Source organism: Branchiostoma belcheri, unplaced genomic scaffold, assembly GCF_001625305.1.
Source record: "Branchiostoma belcheri isolate BF01 breed outbred unplaced genomic scaffold, Haploidv18h27 scaffold86, whole genome shotgun sequence".
Classification (NCBI taxonomy): domain Eukaryota; kingdom Metazoa; phylum Chordata; class Leptocardii; order Amphioxiformes; family Branchiostomatidae; genus Branchiostoma; species Branchiostoma belcheri.
Genome location: NW_017804531.1, coordinates 1,153,185 through 1,180,036, shown reverse-complemented (window position 1 = coordinate 1,180,036; position 26,852 = coordinate 1,153,185). Strand labels below are relative to the sequence as shown.

At 42.4% G+C, this 26,852-nt stretch overlaps 4 protein-coding genes across 4 annotated transcripts in view; 3 read left to right on the top strand and 1 right to left on the bottom strand.

Annotated features, from left to right (window-relative positions):
* The first annotated feature begins 1,864 nt into the window (after positions 1 to 1,864).
* On the top strand, positions 1,865 to 11,869 carry LOC109487126 (WSCD family member GA21586-like). The gene is made up of 4 exons (XM_019791094.1): positions 1,865 to 1,880; positions 10,454 to 10,593; positions 11,134 to 11,239; positions 11,475 to 11,869. The coding sequence occupies exons 1-4, from the start codon at positions 1,865 to 1,867 to the stop codon at positions 11,807 to 11,809; spliced, it is 597 nt and encodes a 198-aa protein (XP_019646653.1). The 3' UTR covers positions 11,810 to 11,869.
* Positions 11,870 to 19,572: 7,703 nt separating this feature from the next.
* LOC109487125 lies at positions 19,573 to 22,824 on the top strand. Its single transcript, XM_019791092.1, has 9 exons — positions 19,573 to 19,577; positions 19,775 to 19,898; positions 20,161 to 20,249; positions 20,525 to 20,592; positions 20,768 to 20,855; positions 21,445 to 21,568; positions 22,027 to 22,101; positions 22,300 to 22,389; positions 22,819 to 22,824. The coding sequence occupies exons 1-9, from the start codon at positions 19,573 to 19,575 to the stop codon at positions 22,822 to 22,824; spliced, it is 669 nt and encodes a 222-aa protein (XP_019646651.1).
* Positions 22,825 to 22,855: 31 nt separating this feature from the next.
* On the bottom strand, positions 22,856 to 24,172 carry LOC109487151. The gene has a single exon (XM_019791122.1). The coding sequence runs from the start codon at positions 24,170 to 24,172 to the stop codon at positions 22,856 to 22,858; it is 1,317 nt and encodes a 438-aa protein (XP_019646681.1).
* A 2,059-nt stretch (positions 24,173 to 26,231) lies between these two features.
* The window catches only part of LOC109487124 (biorientation of chromosomes in cell division protein 1-like 1), a 6,242-nt gene continuing 5,621 nt past the window's right edge, over positions 26,232 to 26,852 (top strand). The window contains exon 1 of the mRNA XM_019791091.1: positions 26,232 to 26,282. Within this exon, the coding sequence (XP_019646650.1) occupies positions 26,232 to 26,282 (51 nt within the window). The remainder of the gene's footprint in view (positions 26,283 to 26,852) is intronic.

Genomic DNA, 26,852 nt, shown 5'->3' with positions numbered 1-26,852 from the left:
CACATATGAAGAGCATTACTGTGTACCGAATAGTGGAGTACGCGCACCTGGTTTAGATGATTGCAAGCTTATTTCTCAACATCGGGATGTTATTACGCCCCTAAAAGCCCCTAAGACCAATTACTTACAATTGAAATACACGGGGAAGTTTAACCGGTTTTGACAATTTGAACCTCGCGGGGCTTATTGTAAGTCCACGATTTTGGTATTCCCTCGACCTCGCCTTGACAGCCAATTGGCTTGTTTTATGGGGCGACCTTCGGGACAGCAGGGCTTGCCAAGAGCCAGCAGGGTTCTCAAAGCGGCACAGTAGGACCCAGGTAGTTGCCAAAGTCGCTGCAGGTTTTGACTGAAGGGCCAAAGCGCTCACTTTGGCAACAAATCGTTGTGATGTCTCTCTCCTAGGGATGGTGTACACAGGACGTGCCTCTAACAGGCTTCAGGAGCGGCGGGAAAGAGTGGAAATTGGTCAAATAGGCAGATAACATGCCAGGGGAGTTGGTCCGTAAAACTTTACTAAAAGGCGTACAGTTTGCCACATTTCAAATGGACTTCAAAGGACTACGGGCCCCGACGACAGGCTTCGGGAGGGAGCAAATGTACTACTTTATCAGACAAACTCCCCTGGCGTGTCATCTATCTATTTGGCCAATTTCTACTCTTTCCATGATCCAGCCGCTTCCCGAAGCCTGACAGACGCTATAGGCATAGTATTTACCAGCCCAACTCCCCTGGCATGTCATCTGTCTATTTAGCCAATCTCTACTCTTTCCAGTCGCTTCTGGTTGATGCTACGTGCACCCATCTCTCATAGTCATACTCAGACAGGAGACAGTTTCACAACTAGAGCTTAATGTGATGTCTTCCACACTGATCCCCGGCTTAACGTGACGTATTCAGCACCTTAACAACATAAGCCGTATTTAAGCCTCATCATTTATTCGGCGACATTCAAGATGATAGATGAAACCGGAAGCGTCTGAATCTCTAACGTAAGCAGGGCTCGAAACATTTTTTCTGCATACCTGCACTGGTGCAGTGATATTGAAAATTACTTGCACGAGACACACTTTAACCTGCATCATTCAGACTTTGAGAAGTATGGATCATGCTAAAACTGTTCAAAAACCACTGCCATTATTTTTTTTCGTACTCCATAGGTGGTAACAGTCAATGCAGCAAAGAAAAATTATAAAACTCTACATACATCTGTAAACCTACTACATGGACCAGTGCAGGTTAGGTACAGGTAGACATCAGAAATACCTGCACAGCTCCAATTTTACCTACACTAACCTACATATACCCAGTACATGGACCAGTGCAGGTTAGGTGCAGGTAGACATCAGAAATACCTGCACAGCTCCAATTTTACCCACACTATTACCTACATATACCCAGTACATGGACCAGTGCAGGTTAGGTGCAGGTAGACATCAGAAATACCTGCACAGCTCCAATTTTACCTACACTAACCTACATATACCCAGTACATGGACCAGTGCAGGTTAGGTGCAGGTAGACATCAGAAATACCTGCACAGCTCCAATTTTACATGCACTAACCTGCATATACCCAGTATATGGACCGGTGCAGGTAAGGTACAAGTAGACACCAGAAATACTTGCATAGCTCCTATTTCACTTGCACCAAGGTGTATATGCACCCAGTATTTCAAGCCATGTGCAAGGGAATATGATTAATTAATTTATCTGCCGGGGATGCAGGCAGGCTTTGGGCTGTAATCTCGAACCCAGAGTTGTCAGCTCCACGCGTCTCTGATTGGCTGATTGGTCCATTTGGGTGATGACGTAAACGGAGCCGTGATAGACAGATGTAATCTCTCCTTTTAAGGTAATTAAGCATGGCGCTGCGATTCCGTACGTGATCTGTATGACTTGGGCACAGTAACAGTAACAGTAACAGTAATAGTAAGACAAGTCTCGATGTTATATACAGTTTAGTAGAGCTTTATAATGAAACGCCGAAACACTGGTGTGGATATACCGTATAGGAATGTTCAGTACATACAGAATGTTAGATTGACTATTTATGTTGTCAGAAAGTAAACGTAATTATATACTTAAATGTAAACTGGTTAAGATTTGAATATCAGAAACCGTTAAAACTCTGCGTAGATGATACATTGCCATTCCTTGAGAGAGATTGATGTTGACCACACCTGTAGCCTCCTGTGCAGGCCCCGCGGCGACCCGTGGGCGGAAAGCAACCTTCTCTCGTCGGCTATGTAGGATGGCCGGCTATATTAAAATAACGCATTAAAAACTCTTCTCCACCGCCCCGGGCCTGCACAGGAGGCTACCACACCTGTACATCGACGCCGTAGTAGATCTAAGACGACGCCGAATGATAAAAAAACTAAATAAATTAATACATGTAGAAAGTACTGGCATTTCTTCTGGCCTTGCTTTGTCTACTGACAAGTGTAGAAGAAAAACCCGTATGTGGAAACACTTCTATCTGCTTTGTATCTTGAACACGTCGCACACTTCGAGACCCACCAGTCTCGGTTCGCCCCTAGCCTGTACAAGAAACGTCCCGTTGGCTTTGTGGAAACATGTCTATCTGCTTATGTATTTTGAACACGTCGATGTGCCAATGCGTGCATGCACTGACGGAGCCTGAAGCACCCTCTCATCCCCACCAACCTTGCACAAGATAATTGATACTTGTAGATGTATGGGATGTGCAACTTATGTGTATATGTGTTGATTTTTAATTTTGTAAATATCAACGCCATTCAGGCAACATTGCATGTATGTCTGCAATATTTGATGTGTCAATAAAGAATAAAGTAAGATAATAAAGTGGGAATTTAGACGAAATATTCAAATTTTCGGTGCAAATAAACTGTTACTAAGGAGGTTTAATAATGCCCCTAATCTGCTTAGTATCTTGAACACGTCGTTGTGCCAATGTGTACGTGCACTGACGGAGCCTGGGGCACCTTCTCACCCCAGCCTCTCAGTAATACATATAGAAACAAAAGTGCTGGCATTTCTTGTGGCTTTGTTTTGTTTGTTTACTGACATCCACAAGAAACAGCCGTCTATCTATCTAACACTTAGTATCTTGAACACGTCGTTGTGCCAATGTGTACGTGCACTAACGGAGCCTGGGGAACCCTCTCACCCCAGCCTCTCAGCTGTCCCCGCCTGAACAGATGGTCTCTGCCAGCCACTTGGCCCTTGGCCTTCCTCCCGTGGATCATCTGTCTTCTCTTGGCTTATCGCATCACCAACAGTCGGCTGGAGCCGGGGGCAAACTAGCCTGGGTGCCAGACTGTTGCCAGGGGCAGTATACAGACTAACTCCGCTAGCTTGGGTGCCAGACCGTTGTCAGGGCCAGTATGCAGGCTAGCTCCTCTAGCCTGGGTACCAGACTGTTGCCAGTTGCCAGGGCTACCCTGGGTGCCAGACTGTTGCCAGGGCCAGTATACAACCTAGCTCCTCGGCTCCAGCTGCCACCCACTTGGCCCTTGGCCTTCCTCCCGTGGATCATCTGTCTTCTCGTCTCTCCCGCGGCTTATCTACTCAACAACAGTCGGGGCAAATACTAGCCTCTGCCAGCTGGCTTCGGGAGGCGCTGGAGGGAGTAGAAATTGGCCAATATTCGGGGGGGGGGCAAACCTAGCCTCTACCAGGCTTCGGGAGGCGGCTGGAAGGAGTAGAAATTGGCCAATAGACAGACCAACTCCCCTGGCATGTTATCTGTCTATTTGGCCAATTTCTACTCTTTCCAGCCGCTTCCGAAGCCTGGTAGAGGCTACGGCAAACCCTGACTGATTCTGACGGGTCTCAAAGTATGCGAATATTTTGTTTTACGCAGTTGTTGTGGTAACTACTTACTAGATCAGAACGAGAAGGCACCTCTGTGTTGGTGCACCTCAAAACATTTTCATTTCATTTATTTATTTTACCAGCAGAATACACTCAGGTTACATTTAAAAAAAACTGTTTTTCAGGTAGTGCTGGGCATACAAGTACAAATACTGACAAACATTATACATTACAAGAAACAGACATAATCCAAAATGACATACAGTATAACAAAGGAACTCATTCATTTTCCACTATACATTCATAACATCACAATCCCTGACTGAATTGTACCAGCCCCACTGTCTGACAGTTATGATACTCTTGGATATGGCATCGACCGTTTCAAATGGCCGCTTACGAGACGGAAACGCGTGTCGGCGTTTCTTGGCAAGAAGCCTCAGTCGGTCTCTAGGAGCAGTGGAAACCTTTGAGGCCTTTAAAGCTCACTTCGGTGCGTTCTTGTAATTAAGAATCTGCCGTAAGACATCCAAGTAAGGCTACTAAAAAAACTACCGATCAAAACACTACGCTATAACAAGAGGGTCGGTGTTCCTTGGCAAGATGCCTTTGTTGGTCTCTAGGAGCAGTAGAGGCCTTTGAGGCCTTTGAAACTCACTTCGCTTCGTTCTTGTAATTAAGAATCCCCCGCCAGTTTCTCTCAAACGCACACCTGCCACCCTGTTGACCGAGCTCATTACTGACGCGAGAAAGGAGTGATACTTGGCGATACTTGAGGTACCTAGCTATGCTTGAGGTTACGCCTGACTAACCTTGGACGTTTGGCATACTGTATGTAGACTCTTTTGTCGTGGATTCTACATTTGTGTCTAACACTTTCAAGGCGGCAAAGTGGCCTTCTTTATATTCTCATCCAATTTGCCGCCGGAAGGCACGAGTGTTTGCCGTGTGAAGTCTAAAGTTGCAGAAACGTGCCGCCTAACACGAAAGTTGATGTGTTACGCCGAAGGGCGGTTATACCGGCTATACCGATACAAGTACAGATACAGAAATCAGCGGAATAGGAGACCGCGGCCGAAAATAGAGCCAGAATACGAAACATGAAGTACCTTGTGTCAGATTAAATTCTTCTGTTCAGTTTTGAAACAGGATTTAGGTTTAGGAGACAGGATTTAGGAATATGGCCGTTGAAACTTGGGAACAGTATAGTTGTATTTGATTTTTAAAAAGCGCACAGAAAAATTGAAGAAACAGACATGCAGTGTCGTAGAAAGTTTATATCATGATCTAGGGACGAGCACTTGCTTGGTTGGTTGGTATAAACGCACCACATTTCCTATGTTTATCACTCACTGGTGACCAGAACCTACCGTGGATTTGGTTTTACGCTGCCCCTGTCCTTGGTGCTGAAGTGTAAACCCACACGTATCTGCCTTAAATTTTACTATGCCTTGATGGACTCAGAAAGTGAAACACAAATATTACACAATTAAAGTGGTCGGCGGAAGTTTTATCGAATTTCTCCCACTTATCTTTGGGATTTAATTGCCATCTGTTCCACTATACATTTTATACGCAAAGTAATAAAAATCCTTTATCAGCAAATAACAAACTTTTCGTGTCGTTTATGTTACTACTTATAAAGCTGGAAATGGAAATTTAACATTAAGTTTCTGCGCTCAATTGGCTATCGTCCAGACTTGATACAGCTTTGACTTTCAACTTTCTCAGTCGAGTGTGGTCGTGTGGCGTAACGATAGAGTGTTCGTCTCAGAACCAAGAGGTCCCGGGTTCGAATCCTTCCCGATGCCACCTGTTTTGTGCTCTTGGGAAAGACACTTTACACGACTTTCCTGACGTATTGCAGTGTCCTCTGTGTTGGCGGTGGCATAAAAAATAAGTTTAAAAAAAACTTGAGTGTGCCATCGCCACGTCTTGTGATTACAAGTTGGAATATAAAAAAAAACTTTCTCAGTTCAATAACCTCACGGATTCGCCTTTATAAATAACCAGAGTTTCTAAAATATCGATTTTTTCTTCAGCCTGACCCGTCTGTGGTTTGTAGTTACCAGCAAGTAAGCCTGAAATGCGACTGCCGCTAATAGATATATTTGTATTTATTTCCCCGACAACTTCAAGCCTGAAACAACTTATCTAGGAATTACAAGCTGGCGATGTTTTGTTCTCCCTGGCTGTTGCACGCAGCCACCAGCAAGTAAGCCTGAAATGTGGCTGCTGCTAATAGATATATTTGTATTTATTTCCCCGACAACTTAAAGCCTGAAACAACTTATCTTAGCATTACAAGCCGGCGCAGGATGATTTACTGAGCCGTTTCTGCGCCCGAAGGTTGTCATTCGTCACGGTTTGTACCTCCAGCGACACTCCCAAACTCGTACATCACTGCGACACAGCTAAGGCCTAGGAAAAAACTGTTACGTTTCCTGTTTCAGTCCTGAAAAAATTAGGTCGGTAGGTAGGGATTATCTATTTTCTTCTTCTTCTTTTTTTAGAATTTAACGATCTCTATATAGTGAAGCTTGAGTGTTATGCCGAAGGGCAGTTATACCGGCTATCCAACTTATACAATACAGTTTCACAAAGTAGAACTTGCATGAGGAATGAGGACACTTATAGTTTCAATGTCAATGTTGGAAAACTGATTGCACAACGTTTCATCGCTCAGGTGTCAGATCATGGAGCTAGAAAAGGTCGATCAGCTTGAAAAATTCTGTATCTGTATCCGCATATAGCCGGTGTAACCGCCCTCCGGCGTAACACACCAGCTTCGCAGGCATGAGACGCGGCGGCAGTTGGCTACATTACATTCATGTTCCTTGCAGAAATCCACAAAATAAAGTCTAGGTTCAGCATTTTTTTCTAGTGTCGGTCGGGAAACAGGAAACACGACGTTTTTTCCTAGGCCTCAGCAACACTCCCAAAGTCTTAAATCACCGCACCTCAGCTAATAACCCTGTCATCCAGGCTGATACAGGCGCCTGACGTATTACACGTGCTACATATCTCCCGCTTTACACACTTCTTAATGTGTCCAGAACACGCTTATAAATGGTTCCTCACAATATCAGAAACTTAGCAACGAGAAAAGGAGCAAGGGAAAGGAAAGTAGTGTGACATTTTGGGAATACTTAAGAGAACAACGTATGATTGTGCACACGTGCAGCATATCTTTGGCTTTGCAAACCCTAAATGTGTCCAGAACAACTTTATAAATGGTTCCTCACATGTACAATATCAGAAATGTAGCAACGAGGAAAGGGAAGAAGGAAAAATTGTGTGACATTTTGGGAATACTTAAGAGAACAATGTATGATTGTGCACACGTGCAGCATATCTTGGGTTTTACACACTTCTTAATGTGTCCAGAACACGCTTATAAATGGTTCTTCACAGTATCAGAAGTTAAGTAACGAGAAAGGGGGAGAAAGGAAAAATTGTGTGACATTTTGAGAATACTTAATATGATAACTATGTATGATTGTGCACACGTGCAGCCAATCTCCGGCTTTACACACCCTTAATGTGTCCAGAACACGCTTATAAATGGTTCCTCACAATATCAGAAACTTACCTACGAGGAAAGGGAAGAAGGAAAAATTGTGTGACATTTTGGGAATACTTACTATGATAACTATGTGTGATTGTGTACACGTGCAGCATATCTCCAGTTTTGCACTTCCTTAATGTGTCCAGAACACGCTTATAAATGGTTCCTCACAATATCAGAAGTGAAGTAACGAGAAAAGGGGAGAAGGAAAAATTGTGTGACATTTTGGGAATACCTAAGAGAACTATGTGTGATTGTGCACACGTGCAACATATCTCCGCCTTTACACACCCTTAATGTGTCCAGAACACGCTTATAAATGGTTCCTCACAATATCAGAAGTGAAGTAACGAGAAAAGGGGAGAAGGAAAAATTGTGTGACATTTTGGGAATACTTCATATGAGAACTATGTGTGATTGTGCACACGTGCAACATATCTAGGGCTTTGAAAACCCTTAATGTGTCCAGAATACGCTTATAAATGGTTCGTCACAATGTCAGAAACTTAGCAATGGGAAAGGGAAGAAAGAAAAATTGTGTGACATTTTGGGAATACTTACTATGAGAACTATGTGTGATTGTGCACACGTGCCTCATATCTAGGGCTTTGCACTCCCTTAATGTGTCCAGAACACGCTTATAAATGGTTCCTCACAATATCAGAAGTTAGGTAACGAGAAAAAGGGAGAAAGGAAAGAATGCTGTGACATTTTGGGAATACTTATGAGAACTATGTGTGATTGTGCACACGTGCAGCATATCTCCGGCTTTGCACACTTCTTAATGTGTCCAGAACACGCTTATAAATGGTTCCTCACAATATCAGAAGTTAAGTAACGAGAAAGGGGGAGAGAGTAAGGAATTCTGTGACATTTAAGAATACTTAAGAGAACTATGTGTGATTGTGCACCCGTGCAACATATCTTGGGTTTTACACACCCTTAATGTGTCCAGAACACGCTTATAAATGGTTCCTCACATGTACAATATCAGAAATGTAGCAACGAGAAAAGGGAAGAAGGAAAAATTGTGTGACATTTTGGGAATACTTAAGAGAGCAATGTATGATTGTGCACACGTGCCTCATATCTAGGGCTTTGCACACCCTTAATGTGTCCAGAACACGCTTATAAATGGTTCCTCACAGTGTCAGAAATGTGGCAACGAGAAAAGGGGAGAAAGGAAAGAATGTTGTGACATTTGGGGATACTTATGAGAACTATGTGTGATTGTGCACACGTGCAGCATATCTCGGGGTTTACACACTCTCAATATGTCCAAAACACGCTTATAAATGGTTCCTCACAATATCAGAAATGTGGCAACGAGAAAAGGGGAGAAAGGAAAGAGTGCTATGACATTTGGGAATACTTAAGAGAACTACATGTACGTGTGATTGTGTACACGTGCTGCATATCTCGGGGTTTACACACCCTTAATGTGTCCAGAACATGCTTATAAATGGTTCGTCACACTATCAGAAGTTAAGTAACGAGAAAAAGGGAGAAAGGAAAGAATGTTGTGACATTTGGGGATACTTATGAGACACTAAATGTGTGATTGTGCTCACGTGCAGCGTATCTCCGGCTTTACACACTTCTTAATGACATGTGTCCAGAACACGCTTATAAATGGTTCCTCACAATATCAGAAGTGTAGCAACGAGAAAAGGGGAGAAGGGGAAGAATGCTGTGACATTTGGGGATACTTATGAGAACTATGTGTGATTGCAGACACGTGCAGCATATCTCCGGTTTTACACACCCTTAATGTGTCCAGAACACGCTTATAAATGGTTCCTCACAATATCAGACATGTAGCAAAAGGAAGAAAAGGTAGAAAAGGTAGAAAAGGGAAGAAATGAAAGAGTGGTGTGACATTTGGGGATACTTAAGAGAACTATGTGTGATTGTGCACACGTGCTACATATCTCCGGCTCTACACTCCCTTAATGTGTCCAGAACACGCTTATAAATGGTTCCTCACAATATCAGAAGTTAGGTAATGAGAAAAGGGAAGAAAGAAAAGAATGCTGTGACATTTTGGGAATACTTAAGAGAAGTATGTGTGATTGTGAACACGTGCTGCATATCTCCGGTTTTGCACACTCTCAATGTGTCCAGAACACGCTTATAAATGGTTCCTCACAATATCAGAAACTTACCTACGAGAAAAGAGAAGAAGGGGAAGAATGCTGTGACATTTGGGGATACTTATGAGAACTATGTGTGATTGTGCACACGTGCCTCATATCTAGGGCTTTGCAAACCCTAAATGTACATGTGTCCAGAACAACTTTATAAATGGTTCCTCACATGTACAATATCAGAAATGTAGCAACGAGGAAAGGGAAGAAGGAAAAATTGTGTGACATTTTGGGAATACATAAGAGAACTATGTGTGATTGTGTACACGTGCTGCATATCTCGGGGTTTACACACTCTCAATGTGTCCAGAACACGCTTATAAATGGTTCCTCACAATATCAGAAACTTAGCAATGGGAAAGGAGAAGAAAGGATGGAATTCTGTGACATTTTGGGAAACTTATGATAACTATGTGTGATTGCTTTTTCAGTAGTAATGTTTCATGTTGTTTCTCATACAAGCCCACCTCAAGTCAAGTCACACATTCAGAACCTTCACCCGATCACCATGTGAACAAAGTTGGCTGGAGTTCGGGAGCAGTCTATACGAACCTTTTTATACAAATCGAATCGAATTTGAGTTAGATTTGAGTCAAATTTAACCGCCAACCAAGACCCGACTTCGTCCGCACAACAGCCAGCCAAGTGTGGCTGCAAACATTATATTAAGTATTTCCGCACGGTAAGTTTCAGGATACATATAAGAAAATATGTCAGAACATCTGATAAAAAAGTTGGTTTTTTTTTTAGTTTCAGGTATTCTGACATGGAGTGAAGAGACATACAAAAAATGTTCAGAATATCCGATAAAAGTTGGGTTTAGTATTTGTGTTTCAGGTATTCTGACAGGAAGTTTACAAAGACTTAGAGCTGAAGAGACGTACAAAAATTGTCAGAATATCTTATAAAAAGAGTTGTTTTTAATATTTATGTTTCAGGTATTCTGACAGGGAGTGTATACAAAGACTTGGAGCTGAAGAGACACGGGTTCCCGGCTGAGGGCTGCATCAACGGGTCGGTCGTCCTGGTCAAGACACACGAGTTCGGCGGGAACAACTCATTCAAGCACTTCGATAAGGTACGTGACGCCACCAGCCCAGAAAAAAAGTCATGTCTTCAAATATCAGAGCTGAGGTGTCAAGAACTTGTATTTTCCAAGAACTATAGTACAGTGGAACTCGTTGCCATCAAGCACAGTTGCGGCATCATCACTAGAAAGCTTTAAGCAACTCCTGCCATTAAATGTTTTAACTGTTGTACAGTCCACCAAAGAACATTTGTCCACGTCCATACTACGAATTCCATCCACGAGTGGTAGCTATATATAGATGCTTGGAAATAACTCATGCTTATGGTGTCCACTATACACAGTGCAGATATTAATATTGTACAAGATTGCGACAAAATTAATGCCAGTAGGTGTCTCCGTACATATGTTGCTACCTGATAGGGAGGTCGTGTCTTATAGGTGAAGCGGGCTTTCCATCATTGGGAAAAGTCTTACGTGTAACGTTTATTTGTTTCTACCCGAAGTATGCAAAAATTCGAATAAGTGTCTCGCATGCGTGTTTTTCCTGGTTATGTGTTACCCAATGTATGTGATTTTGCCTTTCTGCAGACAATCTTGATGGTGCGAGACCCATACGACGCCATCCTAGCGGAGTTCAACCGACACTATGGCGGCCATAACGGGTTTGCCGCCAGGGCCAGATATAAGAGCCAAGGTAGGGAACACGTTTAGGTACTGTAAGTGTCACTGTGTTTATGGATATTCCAGTTGAATGAATACGCTCTTACTCTCCATGCAGAGGTTTGGGTTCTAGCATATTTTTGGCGTGTTTTTAGTTTTTTTTAATCGGGGTTTCATTTTCACACTGACTAAACAAATTCCTGTCCAAACAAAGAAACACCGATAAAATTTACTCTAACCTCAACCAATCGCCTTCTCCGTTCTTTCAGCGTGGCGAGATTTTGTCGAAGGCAAGTCCCAGACCTGGAGTAACACGTTCCTCGATTGGCTGAAGTTTCCGGGTCCGCTGCTCATCGTCCAATACGAGAAGCTGAGAGACGACCTCGACAATCAGCTCAGAAGAATAACCAGATTCTTAAACTTACCTGAAGTCTCCCAAGAAAGGATGAACTGCGTCTTAAGAAATTCGGAAGGAAAATTCAAGCGGCGAAGAAACTCAGAGGACAATTTCGACCCGTTTTCGAGACAACAGAGAGCAGTCGTTAATGTTTACAAGAAGGCTGTATATATGCTAATAGATCAGAATGAAAAACAAAATAGATGACTAGAAATTATTGTAATGTAAAATAGATATTAAATATAATGACATTAGGGACGGGAATGAATATTGGATACATTGTTTCATGCAACTTCATCTTTTATCAATGGTCAAACTATGTGCGAAAACAAATATTCTAGTAGCGCGCAAGCCATAAGCTAATATCCTCATTTCAGTCTGCGTCAAAAAGAATTTTTAGAGTACAATGCCGCTTGTAGTAATATACAAGACCCTCTCTCCGTCTAGCTTGGGTAACTTCAAGCACGTCATTGCCTCAATGTAGTCAACTAGTCCCAACTTATAGGTAGGAGGAACGTAGACAGTATGGTAAGCCTCTGCCTCAACACACCAAGAGATTTTACAGTATACAACTCGTATTTTTTATCCGTTGTCCGCATGGTAGGCACTGTTTTAATTAAGCTACACTGTTCTATGCTACTCTATTTTGTACCTCATGATATGTCATTGTTTCTTCGCTTGCTGCTGTTACTTGTAGTTGCTCAATGTTTCCAGCTAGTATTGTATTGTTTTTTTACAGGGCTTACTTACTCCTAAACAAATGCTGTTGTCACATAAATTTTGAGATTTTATTATCTTCATCAGGGATTACTCACACAATTGCCACAGAACAGTACTTCGAATACGGTTTAAACAAATTTTACAAATCAATGTTGTGGTGTCTACGCACGCACGCGTCGTATGTGGAATGTACAGAAAACAAGTGAATGGAGGTGAAATATGTAAATACATATTTTTCAAAAGAAGCAACTTGTAATATATTATTTGGGTGTTGTGATGACTTAAGCTGCAGTATCATAACAGAAGGATACAAGATAATCGTATAACAATAGGTATTTAGACTATTCAGACTACTCAGAAATACACTTAACTGGTGAATTATTCGTAGCTTTTAAGTATTGGGAACCGGATATATTCAGTACCAAGGACAGGGATGGTATTTTCAGTACCAAGGACAGGGATGGTATTTTCAGCACTAAGGACAGGGATGGTATTTCCAGTACCAGGGACAGTGTTTTCAGGGACAGGGATGGTATTTTCAGTACCAGGGACAGTGTTTTCAGTACCAGGGACAGGGATGGTGTTTTCAGTACCAGGGACAGCTAAGGTATTTTCAGTAGCAGGGACAGGGATGGTATTTTCAGTAGCATGGACAGGGATGGTATTTCCAGTACCAGGGACAGGGATGGTATTTTCAGTACCAGGGACAGGGATGGTATTTTCAGTACCAGGGACAGGGATGGTATTTTCAGTACCAGGGACAGGGATGGTATTTTCAGGGACAGGGATGGTATTTTCAGTACCAGGGACAGTGTTTTCAGTACCAGAGACAGGGATGGTGTTTTCAGTACCAGGGACAGCTAAGGTGTTTTCAGTACCTGGGACAGGGATGGTATTTTCAGTACCAGGGACAGGGATGGTATTTTCAGTACCAGGGACAGGGATGGTATTTTCAGTACCAGGGACAGGGATGGTATATTCCGTACCAGGGGCACCAAGGACAGGGCTGGTACTTTTCAGGGCCAGTTCCCCGCAAGCCGCCCGTACATTTGTGAATACAAACTGCGGGGATCCCGGGAATTGAGGTACGGCCATGTTGATTTGTTTATATGGATGACATCCGCGCATGAATGTTTCTGCCAAAAAAAAGTTATCGACCATACAGTAACAGGGGTCGAAATAGATTTTGGGGCCAACTTGCACTGGTGCAAATGAAAAGAAAAATACTTGCACCGGAAGAAAAATAGTTGCACCCTCCAAAAATACAGAAGTGATGGGAAACATCCGCTGGCAGCGACGTAGATAGTAACCTTCTGTTACTTACAAAAAATGAAGAAAAACTTCATGGATTCTGGTTTTGTTCCTTTCCACTCCAGTTCTTTATTAATTAATATTATTGGGTAATTCTACAGGTAGTAACAGTGGATAAAGCAAACTTGCACCATGGTGCAAGCAGGCAAAAAATTAGTTGCACGACACCAAATTTACTTGCACCAAGTTGCACACAGAGGGTTATTTCGACCCCTGAGTAAATACAAAAAGCAGCTACAAAATGAGAAAATATATGCCGTAAATTGCCACAAATATTGGGAAACGATACTAGTGTAGTAGAATGTCGAAATCATTTCTAACGGAAAAGAAGAAAATGTGAAGAAATGAAAATAAAGAGTCTTTCTTGCCATTCCTTAAAGCGACGGTCACAACTCGCCGTGCGTGCTTTTTGTCCGTACGTTTTTGTCGTGGCTACGTCTGCTACGTTTTTTCTGCAAACGTAGGGTGGCCGGCCGAGGGAGTACGTCACTCGCACGGTTGCGCAAGGTGTACGTACGTGGTCTGCACGACACGCCTGGCCGTCAGCGGTTGCGTGCATCGTACGTTGCGCAAGTGGTAAGTGAGTTGTTCGTGCTTACAACGTACGATCTCTGTGCGATTGCTACGTTGCCGCGTACAGGCCGTACCTACACGTGCGGCGTACGCACGGTTTCCTTACTCACTCGCACGTTGTAAGTGCGTGCACCTCCTGTTAGGGCCCTGTCACACTTCTGCGAATAGACTTGCGTATGAGTTGCGTACGGACATTTTTTTCATACGCAGCCGTACGCAAACTGCGCACTTCATATGCATCTCAGTCGTTTTGTGTAAGTTTAGTGAACGCCGGCATACGCACAGCACACGCACAGCCCGGCTCAGTACGCAGCGTAGTTTTGAGCATGCCCAAAACTACGCTGCGTACGCAGTTACGCAGTTCATGCGTTTTTAATATGTAATGCATCGGTCAAGCACGGTATGAGTATGCTATGTGTTCGTTGGGGACACGCGGCTCATACGCTGATCTGCACCTGGGACTCCACCTGTGCATAAGCTGCGTACAATGGACGCGTACTTACAGCGCTTTAGTACCGTTGGTATTGCAACAGGACAGCGCATTGTACGTATTTGTAACTAAATAATGAGAAGCGCAAAGGTAGCGTACAGATCTAGATAGCGAACTTGCCGAACACCTGGGCTACACCCGGGGTACCGGCTCCTCTAGACCCCATGGTTAACAAACCTTCTGGAGATTGGCTGTTTCTAATATGTTTTGCTGAAAAGTAGATGATCATTGGGAAAACGTCTTTCCTAAAGTGCAATGTTTCACAAAAATGCATTTTGACACTTTTTAACACAAAAGAACACCCTTGTACCGCCTCCCCAAAAATGATGTTAGGACTGGCCATTTTGCATATTATCAATATATCTATATTTAACATAGAATATTTGCTTTTTGTTGCCTGTCCTTTGGGATGATACGCCAGTTGCCTGTTTTTGTTGTTTTTTTTGTCCGAGAAAATGTGTAGTGTACGTAGATTGGTACAAAATAGTTTATAAAAATGTAGAAGCATAAAAGCTACGGGCGAATATAAACTCAATGTCATGAAACATCTAAAGATGATGGATTTATAACAGTAGCCGCTTTGAACTGTGGTTGTAATGTAGTGTCGGAAGATATATAAAGATGGTAGTGTTCACAGAGATGTGTAGTGTCCATGCTATCTGTGTGTATGCGCAATTGTAAATTGGCAATTGTATTTGCAAGTATGCGTGTTTTCATTATTTTTAAATTATTAAGGGATGGTATTTCTTGACATCTCCAATTCATCAAGGCTATTAACAGTCTAACTGTTATGTTTGTATAAAGACTGGGTACGTGTATTTAATTTACCTGACAATATATTACAGGAAATTGACCAGGGCTGGGGCGAAATGGAAACAAACACATTTTATCTGAGTTGAGGGCGGCCCATGAATGACTCGCTGCGAATGAAACAGCAGGAAGCAGCGGGGAATACGTACACAAGACGCTTGGCATTCGTCGGAAGTGCGTTAGGCATTTGGTGGAAATACGTTGAGAGCGTCCGGAATACGCCTGGCCTTCGCAATGCATGCGAACGCCATACGGATGACATGTGCAATCTATGCGCTGAATTCGTTATTTATACGCTACATGTGCGTCACAGTACCCTCGCATATTGTGCGTACAGCAGAAATGTCTGTACGCAACCCATACGCAATTGCTATTCGCAGAAGTGTGACAGGGCCCTTAACTTCATCATCACTAGCCGCCCTGGTGTCTTCCGCGGCCCGTTTCTTTGGGTCTTGTCTGGTAGTCTTCTTCTGAGCCATCCTGGGCATCTTGGAGACGAGTTGGCAGTCGCCCGTCAAGTTGTCTTTATATACTGTAGAGATCAGGTGCGTTGCACGTGCGGAGCACCTGGTATGGTGCACGTGTGTTCTGCGTGGTCATTGAGCAGGTCAACTGGGAAGTGAGGAGTAAGCACGGATGACGCAAGCACCGTGCGTGGCACGCTTCGTGCGCTGTCCGTACAGCAATTGCACGTGAGAATAGTGAAGTTGCACGCTCATAGGCTGTACGGGGCACGCGCGTCGCACGTACTCGCACGCACGGGTGGTAAATCCGTAGACCGCACGTAGAAAAAGTATGCACTTAAAGTTCTACGGCGTGTCTGCGTGCTCCCAAATCCGTAGGATTCCGTACGGAGGTGATACTCACCACGCACGGATGCCGTACGATTGCCCACGTTTTTGCACGTAGACAGCACGCAGAAGCACGCACGGCGAGTTGTGACCGTCGCTTAAACGACTCGATCTGTGTGTTTAACATCATTATCATACGTAACGTTAACCAAATAACCTCCCAATAACCCCTACAGAGCACTTTTAGCAGCTTTGTGCCTCTCTCTAAAATTCCGCCTGCAATATTTCTTGATTTGTGCATCTATTTAAATTTTTCCAAATTCAAGAACGAGAGCCGCGACTCCACTGCCCGAATCGGAGGACTCGAATCTGGGGCTAGTTTCGTTACGTCATGTGTGAGGACAGCGCGCGTCATTCGTAGCACGAAGAAGTGTTGCGAAGTCGTCCAAACTCCACGTTTTTGCAGGCATTTTACTGTGCTGTGTGATGGAGTAGGGTTTAGAAGTTCACCATGCCGGTTGACAAGAAGGCCGAGCGGTTTGTGAACCGCCTCGCGCACAAATTCAACTCAGGTAAGCTGAAAATTCGGTCTTGCTATAACAAGTTACAAACTCCACATGCCCACCATGTGCCATGCATGTGCACACATGAGTTTTAAGTTTTTGAGAAGAAAACTGTCTGAACCGTGCAGACCACATGAATAAATACTTTATTCGGCTCCTATATTAGATGTTAAAGTCGGCACGAAAGCTAAGGGCCTCTTGTAGCCTGAAATAAGTCCCGTGTGTTATGGCTGCCCCCCTCCCCCAAGGTGTAAATAATACCCAGCTGGCTTTTGGCTCTCAAACTCCCTTCCTGTTGTAGTGTCAGGGCTCGAAATCCTTTTTTCTGCATACCTGCACTGGTGCAGGTAACAATGAAATTTACCAGCAAAAGTATATATGATATATATAAACCCAGTACAATTGGACCATGTATATGGTGGACTAGTGCAGAGGTTAGGGGCAGGCACACATATAATATACCTCTACGTAGCCGCGGCGACTGTTGCAGGGCTTCTCTTGCTTGCAGTCTTTTACATTAGCCCTAACAACAGGGCTAATGTAAAAGACTGCAAGCAAGAGAAGCCCTGCAACAGTCGCCGCGGCTAACCTCTACGGCTCCAATTTAACCTGCATTAAGGTGCATGTGCATCCAGTATGCCAAGCCCTGAGTGTGTTTGTTAAGTCTACACGTGCACACAGATACACCAAGGAGGTCTCTTTTGAACCTCCTTGGATACACTGACAAACATTTGACTTTTAATACTGATGAATGAATCATGACAAGGTTTATTAATATTATTTATAATTTTTTTTTTCCCAGATGAGTGTGCCACCATGGGAGAAGCCAAGTTCAGGTCCATGTTCCAAACTGCAGTGGACGACCTTCCCGACAATAAGAAACTGAAGGACTTCCTTGTTGACAACTTTGACATGTACTTCAATAAGCTGTGGAGGTGGAGAGTTTGTCACTAATCAGTAACCCATGTTTTTTTGGGTTGCTCTTTGGTGTTTTTTCACTATTAGTGACCTTACACTCACTTACACATGCCACAGTCACTCACTCACTCACTCACTCACCCATGCTCACTCACACACACACACAAAATTATGATCACTAGTATAGTAAATTCTTTTGATATCCAATATTTAAGTGTGTTTTCTACTAGATTCTGCTTATACCATTCATATTCCTTTCCCAATAACTGAAAATTATTCTGATGTTCCTCAAAGCCTTACAATATAAAAGAGCTAAAGGCTTGTAATATTATAACATGTTTGTCACAGAAACGTCCGCGGCATCACATCGGCACACGAGTCAGTACCAGGCTCTGCTGAACACCGATACAATCTGCGGGCCGCCGACGGGCTACGCTCGGCGCTGACCTGGGTCAGAACGTTACCCCAGGCTGAGCAGATGCCACACTGTGAGTCAGTGTCATTGTTATTTCATGGTTGTCTCCACAAAACTCCTTTGCAGGCTGAATAAATAGTACTAGAAGTCTGCCTAAAAAGGAATGTAGCTGGCCAAGGGGAGTTTGCCAGCTATAGAGGGTCCAATTTGCCTGCAATAGTAAACACTCTATGGCCGGCTAACTCTCCTGGCCAGCTACATTTTCAGCTTCATTTTAGGCCAATTTCTACTCTTTGTTCAGCCTGCAGAGGTGTCTGGTAAAGACTAATACCAGGGTGTAAATTGATAATCACAATGTGTCAATGGAACAGCCAATATGACATAGGGTATAGGGATTTTCTTCTTACACAACCGGTAATGTTTCTCACCTGCTTATGTTTTGATGCCTGTCAGACATCTTCCTCAGAGCTTCTGACTGGAGTTCTGCTTCTCGCCGCTATATGTAGCAGACATAGGTGGCACTTTTGCTAAGCACTACCTATATTGGCTACATAGTAGTGAGAAGCAGTACTCCAATCAGAAGCCTCTTTACTCATAACCTTTTCTTACCCTTACATTACACCAGATCTGAACTTGTTCCAAAGATGGTTCCCGTCAGTGGAAGGTTCAGACGCCCTTCTGGACAACATTATCTCCTCCAAGAAGGACGACCTTGACTGCCTGGTGACCTTGACCCAGCTGTTGAACCTGAACAAGCAGGCGGTGGCTCTGCAGAAAGTAGCGGCAGCGTTTGTCAGGTGGGTTTGATGTAGTGCAGCAACAGTTCGTAAATCTGTACACCACAAAAGCCGCTACCGCAACTTAGATCTTGACCTACTGTTGCTGATTTACGTTGTAGTCGTCTGGCACCAAATTTCTATTGATTACAAGGATAGGCAGTAGGGAGAAGGTTACAGACTTGATATACCTGTAATACAGCTACAGTTCGTAACTCTACATCTGCAGACAACAAGAACTGCTACCGCAACTTTTGTATTAGATCTTGACCTTCTGCCTCAGGCACCAAATTTCTGTTGATTACAATACGAGGATAGGCGGTAGGGATAAGGTTAAGGTGCCAGAGAGCAATGGTTAGATTTCACAGCATGTCTCTCAGTTCTTAGACAAACTTTCTTATTCTACTATAGATTGACACAGTTAATACTGGTATATGTATATTATATACACTGTATATAAACAGTGTATTTACACCAAAGCGCTTTGGGAGAGCATATTTTCATGCCTTGTTATATTTCCTGGTTTCATATGGGATGACTGTTTTGGGTATGTTGATTTAGAAAGATGAGAAATAGCATATCCCCAGTTTCAGAACGTCAAATATGAGGTAAAATGACATTTTCTATAACATTTACAGATTAAACTTTATTCAACACAACAAAAGTACAGCGACTTTCATAAGGCTACTACATGTAGACATACAGACAGACACGTGGGTACAACAAAATTTACCTATGTACAAGACAATGGATGAATCAACTTATATTACTTGTTCTAAGGTCTGATACATTTACCTATTTACAGACGACTGGAGCAGGCATATGAAAACAGCCTGCAGGAAGACCTGCCAGACAGAGCAGCAGAACTAAGAGAGATCGTGCTGAGGTTCCTGATGGTGCTCAACATACAAAGGGACCCTGCAGTCAAGGTGGCACTGGGTTTCATTTTGTCTTTGATGTTGGTGTTGGTTGTAAATTTTCAACAATTTTAACACAATACACCCATACATGATACAGACATCATAATGTCTTGAAAGCATTTTTTTCAGAGGAAAAAAATCGTTAAACGTTTGTACGATTCTACATGGTTTATGATTCTACATTACTCTTTAGCATATGTTATATGGCAGCAATATTTTCAGATATTTATGGTGTTTTGTTCATGATTTCTTTTGTACTATGTTGTTTTAGTGGGAAGACCCTGGATATGAAGACCTGGTGGCAGCTTTTGTTTCCGTGTATGTGGACCTGAGCCTACTGGTCACAAGAACACAGCTCAGGTGAGTTTACTGTTTTATAGTAAAGCTAGCTTTGTGTTGGTTGGTAGATGTCATACCTCAATCACACAGGGTTGCTAGCTTCTGTCATGTAATGATTTTTGATTATATACTCTGACAACCATCAAACCGATCAACCATCAAAACCAAGTAATTTGTCACTGTTGTTGTTAGCACATGTACAAACTGTACAATTCTTTTGTGTTGAATGTGTGTATAAAGATCCTGTACTCTAGCTGTCTTGCTAAAATTAAAAGGATTTCATTTTTCATGTGCAGCTCTAAATCTGATGGCAAAGTGTCTGAAGTGTCACAGTCCATCGGAAACTGCATCCTTGTGTGGCTTGGTAAGTTCCCAAATGATTGAATGACCTACAGTATTTATTAGGATTGTAGAAGCAATATGCAGGTTATATCTGTATATCAGGAGTATATTGTAGGTAGGGTTTGGTACAGCTCATGCCAGTACACAATCTCTACAGTATGTACAAGTAAGTGACAGCATTGTTGTGTTTGTTCCAGGCCACTCCCCAACTCACATCCTGGATGTACTTCTGCAGTCTGAGGCAGAAGGAGAGAGAGACGGGGCGATCCTCACACCTGTATACAGGTCAGTCTGGATACCAACTAAACTGTCTCTTAAACTTAGCATCAGTCTTCTTACTCCCAAGAAAACTTTTTCTTAAACTTGGCTTCTGTCATGCTACCAAGAACACTGGCTCTTAAACTTGGCAAAAATCTACATCTTTATGGTACATGTAAGTGAGGAGTCATAAGGCCAAGAGTTGTTCTAACCTAGAGCATATGACCAATCACTCTGGTCTTCCGAAAATAATTTCATCAGGTTGGTAGAGCATAGGATATAGGGATTTTCTTTTACAGTACCAGTATTGTCTCTAGTCAGAGGCTCTGGGGGAGGCGTCTGATAGATGCTGAAATGTAAGCAAGGAAAAAGACACTACTGATTGTGTAAAAGAAAATCCCTACATCCTACACTCTGATCTTCTTCAATAGACTAACCCAGTGAGACTTGTCATGTGGCTTCTCTGAAGTTTACCAGACACCTTTGACCCAGTGTTGACGTCACACTTCAGAGAAGCCACGTGATAAGTCTCACTGGGTCAGTATATTGAAGAAGACCAGAATGTTGGAACATAAGTTTTAACTTTAAACATGGTTGGTGTGATCTCCCCTTGCAGGAGATTTCTGCACACCGCCCCTTCACCTTTGACCCACCAGTCCTACATCAGATACATGTGTGCCGTGTGCAAAGCCAGGGACATCATCCCGCAAAACTCACCTGCATGGAAGTCACTACAGAAGGTATCATACAGGGCAGCAAAATAACAGTGTTTAATCACATTGTCAGTGTAGTCAACCCCATGTTCTACTATAATGTAATCTGTAGTCTGGCTATTACATGTATCATACATGCTTAGGATACTAGTAGTGTCTAGATTTAAGTGTGAATTTGGATTAAGTGGGATTTAATTAAGGTAGTTCACAAGTTCAGCAATATTCAACTTCTCATATCACAGAAATAGGATAATCCATCTTACACTGTCAGAAAAGTTCACCTGTGTTGGTAGTTACATGTTTCGAGTTGAAACTTTTGTTCCAACACAAAGATTGTCCTCATCTAGACTGGTCGAAAGCTCAAGGTGAGAACAATTCTTTGTGTTGGAACAAAATTTTTAAATTAGGACAATGCTTTTTTTAAAAGCTCTTGTTTTCTCAGAATCAGCGGTTAGCAATAATCTACCGTCTCTGTCTGACCCCAGGCGGCCCTGAGTACACCAGCGCCCCCTAGCTTTCTGCAGTGGTTGTGCAGCAGCAGTGAAGAGCTCATGGACCAGGTACTTTTATAACTGAATCAATCATTGTGTATATATCAGTTGGTATGCTGATGTAAATATTGGTTTTTGATTTTAGGTTGTGAAGACAATGTTGTTACTGTTTTGCAGTCAATTTCTGTAATATTGCTTCATCAATTCGGTCTTCGGGCTGCAACTGTTGTGATATAGTTGATAATATAATGATAAACCATTCTATAGGTGCCAAACACCCCCAAGTGGACCGGCTCACACGTCACCAAGTTTCTACTCATGGAGGCAAGCCAGGATTTCAGGGAAAATCTACTGGATGTAAGTCATGATAGCAGAAATATTGTGGACTTATTTCTCACATCAAGCTAACCAACATCTCACATTAGTCATCATCCCTCACAGTCAGTAAGACATCTGGAGCTGCAAAGTTTCTATTTAGAACTTTTATTCAACTTGTCATGACCACAAACCAAACCAAACCAAACCAAACTGTGACATTATGTACCGGTAATGTTGTTGTAGAAGTGTTTTATCACAGGAGAAAATTGTTTACTGGATTGTCATTGACACAAACAGTACAATGTTGGTGCATGTTTTAAAAACAAGCAGTAACAGTTAATTTATTATTACTGGCAGAGACATAATCAAACTGTACACTTTTACATATTGTACACTTGATATATACATGTATTGTACTAGTTCTCTTCTTTTTATGCTGGATTGCACAATCTTTGTACATTGTATCAGCCCTGAATCAGAGAACTACATTCTTCTCACCTGAACCTTAAAGTTTGGGAAGAGATTGACTTTTAGGCAGGTATCTCCCTTTCACAAGTGTCGGTGGACTGTCCCTTCTAGTCTCTTCTCTTGTCCTCCAGGCCTGAACCTGTGTCAGCTGATGTGCATGTACAGGGAACGAACTTCTGTGGCTGAACACACCACCACTGGTCTTAGAGCCACTCACTCTGACCTGACCGAACGGTTGTATCTGTGTCCTTTGTAGGGAATGTCTTCTACCTGTGTATGGGTGGTGAACAGATTTGTTGGACACTCCTTGGCTCCCAGAAGTCACTAATGTGTATGTGAAACCTGTTCTTTCTTGTTTGTCTTTTGTCTTTCCGTTTTCTTTCGGTTCTTTTGTTTGACTGGTTGTGAGATGACTTCCTGTTTCTGATGCGTGGTGTCCAGTTTTCCAGACAATGGGCGCCGTCCGACTTTCAGTTTCTGACTTGGAAGGAAGCTTGTCCTCTTTTGGTTTTACCCCTTCAATGCTTTGATTTGTGGAGACTTTTGATGTCCCTGGATGCATGTCAGTCTTTGGGGTTACCGTTTCTACAGAAGGATGGTTGGAAGTTGTTGAAGATGAGATAGTTGACAGATCATCAGCACTCTCTTTATCCTTTGTATCTTGACCTGTGTCTTGCTGGCTTGGTTTTCTCTCAGTAGTTTCTGCTCTAGTTGATGTTCTGGAGAGTTGTTGTGGTTCGGTTTTGCTTTTGTGGATGTCACTCTCGTTCACAGGTGTTGTGGAAGTGTTTTTACCTTTTTCAGGCTGCAGATTTGGAGTAGAAACTGTTTTCTCTTTTGGCGAATGTTTGTTTTGAGTCCTTGAAGGAGGCAGATGCTTGTGCAATTTCTTCATTCCTTTCTTCACCAACTTTATCACCTCGATATATGATACCCCTTCTGCCAGCTCTTTCTCAATGTTTTCCAATGTTTGGTAGAGGAAAGACAACACTTTCGAAAGCTCTGCGACTTTCCTTCCTTTTGATTTGTTGTCATTCTGCAGTCTTTTGTTTTCCTCTCGAAGCGGATGATCTGGTGTTCTCTTGTACTCAGTTGTGAGTTTTTCGTAGAGAAAGTTGTAATCGGCTTTGAGAGAGTCACAGAAATGTCCGAAGGCATTGGGGCCTCTTAAAACAAGCAGGTCGAGAAACTTCTCAACTTGTTGCCTCCTGGTTGGCTCCATTTGTATCTCTTCAAACATGTCAGAGCTGCAGACCTTCTTTTCTATGAGGTACGACTTGATGTCGCCAACGCGTAGATTGTTCACAATGTAAAGCTGGTGGTCGCGTAAGAGTTCCACGTCCCTTTCGTCCATTTTGAAAGCGTTCTGAAATGATTCGAGAAATAAACTTCAGTGATGACACTTTTCAACAATCTCGTCCATTTTCTCCCCCTTATAATCACTGACAGTTTGATGACAGGAAGCAGTTATATATTAAGTAATGTTTGTCATACAAACCTAAGAAAACACACATTTCAATGTGGAATGTGCCAAAAGTTTGGTGTCTCGAAACTAAAATAAATTGTAGCAACATCAATTCCAACATCTAAATCTGATATTCAAATGTTAGAAAGTGCCATGCTCAAAACATTCTGGAATTATTATAAAAACACTTTTGGAAGCCTGTTTGATAACCATTAGAACCCAATGCGATAAGGCTATTTATCGCAATTGGGCCGGGAACTGTGTCAAATGTTATTGCTGCCTAGGTTTGACATAAATGTTTGTACGTGTTTATTCCTGTTTGTACGCTAAATACACATGTATGTGTAGCTACCAAATCCCAGTACCTCAGGTATGAACTTAACACAGTAAAAGCACCAAAATGAGATTTGACCCTTTTGCAGTCTTTCATGTACAACCAGAAAAGTTACAAAATTTCTGAAAAATTTATTTAAAAAATTTCATTAAAATTTGTCTTACTTAAACTGTGTCAACTACCCAACTAAAGCTCAGAGTGTGGGCGTTTTTTCTGTTGCGTACAAAAGTCAATTGGTCCAAAGTTTGCAGCTTTACATCTGCAGCCTTGACAACCCCTGCTCTGAAAAAAACTATTCTGACTTCTAAAACTTCTAATACCTCTTATTCAGATTTGTTAAATGCCACATATCCTGCAAAAAGTTTCTTTTCATTTTGCAAAGTCCCCGGACACTATACCTACATCGGTCAAAGTAAAAAGAGGGTACACGTGTAACTTACCTATTTTCCCTCGCACGGTTGCAAACCTTCGACGCTTTCCTCGAATCTGACAATGAGTGTCACAAGCAAGAGTAGAGAACCATTCCTACATCCCACAAAATGTTGAGTCCAACCATGAGTTGAGGAAAGAACTTTTCTTCCTTCCCAAATCTGGTGCACATGTGTCTCTGCTGTGTTGTCTGTTTCGTTGCTGTGCAGTTGTTATGCACTGTTGACTCAAGTCTGTCACTCGATACATACCTCTGATAGCACTCTGTCTCCTTGTGCAAAGTCCATAGCATGTCTCGCACTGCGCATGTCTGGTGCACCTCTATATTTATCTGTGTTGTTTAAGAACATATTGTCCAACCGACATGGTATGGGGAAGTGGAACACTGCATTGGTTACTCAGTTACTCTGGTCTTTTCATGCGCAAACTTTCTGCTTTGACTACAGTGTGTGCGCACAAAAGATGGGAATATTTGCTTAGTCCCTTTCTTTAGAACTTTGAGACACTGCCTTAAATTGCTGTGGGGCAGAATTAAAGAGTACACAATGCAGTTACTTAGAAAAGTCATTAGGTGTGGGCTTTGGGAAAATGAAGCTTTGTTAAGTACTGTATTACTTAGTAAACCAAGACCTTTGCTAGACAGGTGTGCATATCTGCCTACTTGTATTTACTTTTCACACGTCAATGTCTTCAAAATATGACACAGACAGAAAGTGAAATATCATTTCACCTGTCAACACTTTAATATCAAAAATGTTGGCTAGATGTTTAAAAAAATGTAGAAATTTTAAACATAAGAAAAACAAGTTATGATAAAAAGGTGATACAGCTAAATATTTGCTTACACAATTATAACTTACTAAAGGTGCACTATGTGGGCCCTGAACTGATGACACAGTTCATACCTGTGATGTTGAAACAAGACTTACTTAGACTTAGTTCCTCCCGTGCAAGGCACATTGGGCAGCAAGTCTTCTCCACTCTGCTCTGTCTTCGGCGAGGGACTCGGCATCCTTCAATGTTATCCCCCTGCTTTCCAGATCTTCTTGAAGGGCACGTCGCCATGTTAGTTTAGGCCTCCCTCTTTTCCGTTTGCCCTCTGGTTTCCAAAACACAGATGTTTTGGCGTGTCGGTCTGAGGTCATCCTGAGGACATGTCCAGCATACCTCATCCTCCTCTCGGTGATGGTGATGCTGAGTGGTTTTGTACCAGTTCTGTGGTATACCTCCTCGTTGGTAATCCTGTCTCTGTATGTTATGTGTAAAATTTTGCGGAGGCATCGTTGTTGGAAGGCATCCAGCTTGTTCCGCATTCTTGTTGTTATCTTCCATGTTGAAACAAGTTGTCTGTCATTAAGAAATCTCACCAGGTATAGTATTTCTTAGTCTCTATACTTATCTGTTTTTTCTGCATTTAACAGTTCTGAGTTTGTGAGCATTCCTTGTAGCCTGGTTACCAAACCTATTTTAGCTCCCGAGTCCAATGTCCTCTCCGCTATTTGATGAAGGACTCGGGAGCTATAATAATTTGGTAACCAGGCTATGTTCCTTGTATTCTTGCCATGGCACTGACCTGTGCTATGGGTTAGAACATTTCTTGTAATTCATGACTTGTCTACTATTAAAGCAAATAATGTATCCAAAGTAGCATTAGCATTACTTCAGCATGAAAGTTCATCTGAGTTGGTAAACTTTCAATAAACCATCTATTATTATTATTATTATTATTACATTATGAAAAACTTAAAACTTTTCTCCAACTCAAAATTTGACTCACCAGAAATTTTCGACTGAATCACTCAGTCG